General features: G+C 38.6%; 1 protein-coding gene across 1 annotated transcript; it reads left to right on the top strand.

The window, feature by feature from the left end:
- The first annotated feature begins 4,562 nt into the window (after positions 1-4,562).
- On the top strand, positions 4,563-7,150 carry LOC117405326 (olfactory receptor 6N1-like). Its single transcript, XM_034008289.3, has 2 exons — positions 4,563-4,592; positions 5,687-7,150. Exon 2 carries the CDS (start codon positions 5,701-5,703, stop codon positions 6,670-6,672), a length of 972 nt encoding a protein of 323 aa, XP_033864180.3. The 5' UTR covers positions 4,563-4,592; positions 5,687-5,700; the 3' UTR covers positions 6,673-7,150.

The raw sequence follows: 7,150 nt of genomic DNA, 5'->3' as shown, positions 1-7,150 counted from the left end.
GTTCTGTTCGGTCTGTTCGGGCTCAGGAAATTACGCCTTTAGTGTCACATCTCCCAGCAGGACAATCACATGACCTTAACACTGTGACCTATTGCCAGAGCACTCACTCTGCATCCCGCCTCCAGATTGACAATCTGTCAACTGTGATTTGCAAATTTGTGTTTTGATTGACAGTCAGACAATACTACCCGTTTTTTTTTTATTTTTTTTATAAATTTATAAGGTTGAAATTGCAACCCACTGATGTGTTGTTACAGACATACTGTGACAGAGAGCGAATGAATCCTAGTCATCAATCTCCCTCCCGACCTGTGAGGGCACGGTATAATAGGAACAGTGTGCTCCGGACTGGATGGTTTGGCAGTTCATTCCAGGGACAGTTGGAAGTCGGCCATACAGAAAGGGGGCGGTGTCACAATACCAGAAGTCATCGTCTTAATGTGTTAGGCGATGTGTCAGTCATGGATTGGAGGATATGTGATTGCACTCGCTACCAAAGAGGGCGTGACTGAGGGTATATCAGGGGATGTGGCAAAGCAGTCTGTTCCTTTGTTATGGTTACGGAAAGACCTGTAAAGGATGTACTGTTAAAGGAAACCGTGAGTGTGTTTTGTTTTGTCTCTCTATTAAACTGTCACGTTTGTCATTTATAGAAGGCTAAACTCCGCCACACATACACTATGGAACCAAAGATAATATTGGAACATTTTTATGTAGAGGTTGAGAATAATGGAATAAAAGGATCTGCTTTGAAAGATGTAAAGGAAGACAGAGGTTTCCTTTGCCACTCCACTCAGGTTTATTACACACTTTCACAAATACACAACATTGTCCTGAGAACAGATTCCATCCCATTAACTTTAATGTTCCACTTGTAAGGAATTTGCTGGATGCAAACGTGTATGCGTGCCTTGGAGACAACAGTGCACACGCACTACCGCTGTGCATGGGTTATGCACATGTTTTATGTAGCATTCATAACACGTTGACGGCTGTGCTACGAAGCTGTGCATTTCTGCTGTGTGGCAGGGCTTCACTAAATGCACTAAACAGCAGTAACGTGTTTTGCACACTGTAAGCCCCTTTACTGTGTGCTTTGTACATCTGCTGTATTCACTAACCAGTGGCAGGCAACCTAGTGCGTGAAAAAAAGGCGTGGATTTTGTTTTTTCTCACCGATATCACTGATCATCTCAACACACTAAATGTGGCTATTCAGGAGAAAGATCACCATAATACATAATGACCAGTGTTAGGAAATGTGTATTAAAGTTACAGTTAAGAACATAAGAAAGGTTACAAACAAGAGGAGGCCATTCGGCCCATCTTGCTTGTTTGGTCGTTAGTAGCTTATTGATCCCAGAATCTCATCAAGCAGCTTCTTGAAAGATCCCAGGGTGTCAGCTTCAAGAACATTACTGGGGAGTTGGTTCCAGACTTCCACAATTCTCTGTCTGTAATACCAGCTCAGGCCCAGGCTCAGGATTTCACCCATTTCATCAATTTTAAAGAAGCACTGAACAACAGCTTGACAAGCAGAGTACGTTCCATCAGTTCACTCAGGCAGTCTTACAGTACTGGCAGAGCATTTTGAAAAGCGGTTTTCATCACTGAATGAGCTGACGCCATTCATTTCATTGCTCACGAACCCATTTGGATTTGACTGTGTGCTGTTTTACTTTCTGTAACACACCTGAAGCATTCATTGTAAGTATACCGTCATTTTTTATGTTAGCTTTACTTGTTGCAATGACAATTGTAATATACACACGTGTGTCATGTAAATAGCTGGCAAGGATGGAGGATAGATTATTATTGTATGTTTGGATTTTTCATCTTTATTATTTTAACATTCACAATGTCTAACGCTGGTGGAACCAGAAGTGTTTTGATAAAGACTTGAAGCAAACGGAAGGATGTAACCAGAACAGTTATAATAATGATTGGATTGTTGTAACAAGTTAGGAATAAAACAGGCTTATTTAGAGCTCTTTGTTGGAGAAGGAAGAATGAAGTAAAGACTGCAGCCTGTCTCCCCGGAGTATGTAAATATTACCTTATTCTGTATTTTGCATGCTGTCAATAAAGTTTTAAACCTTACTATATTTCATCAAATACTTTGGGTCAATCCACAAAATAACCATAATAATCAGCATCTCCAGCATGTACTGAATTCCATCAATCATCAATAGGGACAGCAGCAATGGCAGCGTCTTGCAGGGCACCTCTTCACACAAGCCACACAGTGCAAAAAAAAGCCTTTTGAAAACCTAACAAAAAAATGGGTTTCCCTCAACGGGTTGTGTTTGCACTATCCCTCTAGCGAGGCTGCATCAACATCTTACAGAATTCAAGCCCTGCTTTAAAAAAAGAAATGCAGAACCATGACTTACAGTACATTTTACAATGACACGAGAATAAATATTCTCAATTTTTTTATTTCGTTTGTTTTTATTTTCTGACTTGCATGCACATTATTTCTTATGTACAGTATAGAGAGTAATTTAATATCTCAGCTGGGGCAGAACTCTGGCATGGAGGGGACTGTCCCCCGTGACACCCCAGTGGACAATTTCAATTATTTATCTAGTTTAAATGATATGAACTTGTGGCGGGGTACCCCTCCCCTGTGCGTATTTTATGTTTTATGTGGTGTGTTATTGTTGGTGTATATGTATTGGTCAGCAGGGTATAATTCTTGGTGTGTAGCACAGGGGATTTGAAATGTATATTGGTAGTTGGGCACGGGTGTTTCGCAATTAGTTCACATGCATGCAGACTGTGCCGGGATTCAAGTGAATGATTGATTAGCAATTGACTCCTGGTAGAGCTTTATAAAAGCAGTCACAAATCACTCACTCAAGGGTTGGTGTGTTCAGGGCGAAAGAACGGGAGTGAGAGAGAGAGAGAGAGAGAGAGAGAGAGAGAGAGAGAGAGAGAGAGCGAGAGAGAGAGAGAGAGAGCGAGAGAGAGAGCGAGAGAGCGAGAGAGCGAGAGAGCGAGAGAGAGAGAGAGAGACAGAAGGAGAGGAAAACTAAAATATAAAAGCAACTGCTACCTAGTTGATCGCTGTACCAGCACGGTATTTGTTTTGTGTGTTGTTTGTAGTGTCTGTCTGTTTTGGCCACTGTGCCGTTTTGTTTCGGAAAGTGTTTTGTTTTTATTTAAATATTTTATTTAATAAACAAGCGCATTTGCGTCTCGCCACCGCATAACTTGCATGTTTTGTGTTCCATTAATTTCTGGGTCTGACATCACTCCAAAGCCATCCTGTGACAGAGAGCGAATGAATCTGAATCAACAATCTCCCTCTCGACCTGTGAGAGCACTGCACAGCAGGAATTGCATGCCCAGTACTGAATGGTTGGGCAGTTCATTCCAGGGGCAGTCGGAAGCCGGCCATTCAGGAAAGGGACGGCGTCATGGTACCAGGAGTCATGTCCTAGTACGGTAAGCAAAGTTTCATTCATGAATTGGAGGAGATGTGATTGAACTAGCTATCGGAGGGGGCGGGGCTGAGGGTACTTTAGGGGAACGTGACGCCGTAATCGGTTCCTTTTTTGTGGTTGATGGAAGGAAACAAGGACTGTTCGGAACCTGAGTTAAGTGTTTTGTTTTGTTTGCAAACGTATGTGTTTTGTCTTCGCCAGACTGATTAAGCACGGATCTGGGAGCTGCAGCCTTGGGCCAGCGATTCACCCGGACTTCACCACACCTGCACTTAAACAGCATCACTGTTTCCAGCACCGCACCTGCACTAAGAGCACGCTCTGTCCGGAGACGTGTCTGTGTTTGTGTCTGTGTTTTTGTAATTATTATTTCGGGACTGCAACCCCTTGTTTTGGCGCTGGCAATACCCACTGTTGGGTAGAGCCAGCTTTATTATTTAAACTTGGTCAAGGAGACTAACAAGGAAATTAAAGAAATAACTTGAACCATGAACTCTGTGTTTGTCCTTGTCTGGAGCACTTGCATCACCCTTTCACTACGCACTGCAACCCACACGTTCTCACATCCTTACCATAGAACTGTATCATGAAGCTGCATTTCATTTAATTAAAATGGAAATGTTCCAGGTAATGACAGTGTAGACAGAACAAGTACAGTTATAATGAGAAAGAACAAGAGGGATGCAGTACCTGGAGAGAGATTCCTGTGTGATGGGGTTATGAAACAAATCTCAACAGGGCTGTACACGCAGGGTGAAATCAGAGGTAAACAACTATGACCTTCATATTCTGTGGAGATTTTCAGAGTCAATAAAACAGTCTGGGCTGCAAGTCTGAATTACAGAAATACCAATTAGCATTAACGTGATCCTGGTACTGGATGGTAATGAATGTAAAGGCAGGTTCTAATGATAAACATTGAAGAAAAAAGAAAGAGAGAAAAGGTGAAGTGTGCTTGTATTGTATTATGATACCTGCATGATGTCTTTATTATATATTTTAATAATCCTTTCACTATATGATTTCAGTCAGGCATTTATATTACTTAATGATATAAATAATTTATTTGGAATCAGTTATTTCTATAAATTATTATTCTGTTTCAGGATAACATTCCCATTCAAGTTTTCAACTGAAAAAACGGTAAGTACTTTAAGTGTATTTATATACTCATGAATCGTGTAGTTCTGTAGAATAAAATGGTATTAAAATATGGTATTAAAAGTTTATTAATAATAACGTAAGCAGCATAATCTTCTTCACAATAGAATGTATACTGTATTAGAAGAAAAAATCAAAAACATCAACATACCTTTACTGCAGTTAAAATATTTAGACTTGGTGATGTGTGTGCCTTACATGCAGTCTTACCTGGGGTGAGAGAGACACTGTGGCTGTATCTCTACAAGCTGAGGATAAATCTACATCTAATCCCTAAACTATGACTGTCTGTTGTCGGCATGTTACTTTTAACTGTATAGGATTTCAATTCAGTTCTGCTTGTCTATTGAGATTGCCTCACAATGTAATGCAAAACAATCAGTTGCTATGGGAATCCTGAATGCTCATAATACATGGGTCTTAAACAACCCTCTCTAAGTCATGCGTGGGATAATTTTCGGTACAAAATAAAGATTCATTAGATAGCTTCTATTTCTGCCACATGTTTTACATTACATTATTTTTACAGTAAAAAATGCATATTTAAGTTTACCAGAAATACCAACTTGTAGTTTATGTATATACTGCCATGGTTGTTTATACATTGTCTTTTGAAACAACAACTCTAAATTGAATTTCACTTTCCTTTTTCTATACCGTCTCCTGTTCCAAATAGACAGGAAAAAATGATTTTAAAATGTTAAACAAGGAAGACAATTTACAGACAACATGCCAGCCTCTGAATATTCATTTGGCAGAAAGTTGAGTCTGGTCAGGTGCATCATGGACTCTGTAGTTTCTTAACAAGTGATTGTATACCAGTGCTGGCACACAAGTATGAAAATAAAAATACATTTACAGCCAGGCTTTTACAAACAGAGCTAGGTTGTCGTAATTATGAACCGTAATGCCCTTCAGTTATTATGTGATTGCAGCGTAATATAAAAATGCCGCGGGATAAACTGGCTGCTGCTTCATGTTAGTTTATTTATATAAATGTGTATTATTAGTAAACAGACATTTCAACTTTTAAAGGCATCAGACTTATTGACCTAATTATTTCCTTTCTCTTTTAGATTATTGGAATACAATGGAATTGGGATGGAAAATGCAGATTTTGTCTGACTCAAATCACACAAATGTTGCTGAATTTGTTTTTGCTGGCTTTACTGGCATAAGACAAGCTCCACAGTTAATAGGAGTCACGTTTCTTATCATCTATCTATTGACTCTTCTTGGCAACCTTTTCATTTTATATGTGATCAAAAAGGAAGAAAAATTACAAACTCCAATGTATATTATTATCTGTAACCTTGCTTTGTCTGATATCATATACAGCACAGTTATAAGCCCTAAACTTATACAGTCCTATCTGCTTGACTTGAATGCAATACAATTCCATGTGTGTTTCATCCAAATGTATTTTTTACACTTTGCTGGCTCGGTGGATTCTTTCATGATGCTTGTGATGGCATTAGACCGCTATGTTTCAATATGTTTCCCTTTAAGGTACCCTGCTTTAATTACCAATAAAAATGGACAAATCCTGTGCATTGTAGCCTGGATGTTGGGAGCAATCAGTCCACTGCCTGCAGTCAGCTTTGCTGCTATACTTCCTTACTGTGGTCCTAATAAGGTAAACCATTTGTACTGTGAACATCGTTCAGTCGCCAGACTCGCCTGCACTGACACAACTTTCAATATGCTTTTGTCAGCTATAATAGCATGTTTAGTCTTAATTGTTCCATTTTTTATTATTTTGCTTTCTTATTTAAAAATAATCATCACTGTACTTAAGATCGCAACACCAGAAGGTAGAAAGAAGGCATTTTACACATGTAGCACACAGCTTATTGTGATTTCCATTTATTTCATACCAAGATTATTTGTATATATTGCTGCAATAGTTGGGGTTTATATGCCAGATGTGGCCCGTGTCTCTTTGGGTGTCATGTACTGCCTCCTACCTCCATTAGCAAACCCAGTAATCTATAGTTTTAGGACTAAAGAAATCAAGCAGTTTATTTTGAAATCGTTTAAACTGAAAACAGTTGTTCCCTGAGAGGACACAGTGGGAAATATTTGTGCTTGAATGTTAATAAACATCTTTAAATATTGTGTAACATTTTGTCTTTCGCTCCACACACAAAACATATAAAAGGTTATTATAAAGTCATTTGGTGCACAATTGTTGTGGAAAAATCACTGTGTCATGGCAGATGGAGGTGATTGTAAGACTAAAAGCATGGGTCATGGAGGGTGTTGCCATATGGAATGAAAAATATATTTTGAATATATTGTTTAAAATTATATGAAGTTCGTATTTTCAAAATTATATAAAGATTTTGTATAGTTAAATATCATTCCCCCCACATGTATTGTAAGCTAAATTATGTATTTTAAATGTCTCATATACACTATACATAATAGAAATGAAAATATCTTCTTTACCTGCTTAATATGCTTCATAGCTTCATGTTTAAGCCATTTTAAGATTTCTGATTTTGATTTCAAGACTCTTTTAAGATAGCATGTTATCA

The sequence above is a fragment of the Acipenser ruthenus genome, chromosome 8 (genome assembly GCF_902713425.1).
Source record: "Acipenser ruthenus chromosome 8, fAciRut3.2 maternal haplotype, whole genome shotgun sequence".
Classification (NCBI taxonomy): Eukaryota; Metazoa; Chordata; class Actinopteri; order Acipenseriformes; family Acipenseridae; genus Acipenser; species Acipenser ruthenus.
This window is presented reverse-complemented; position numbering and strand designations above follow the sequence as displayed.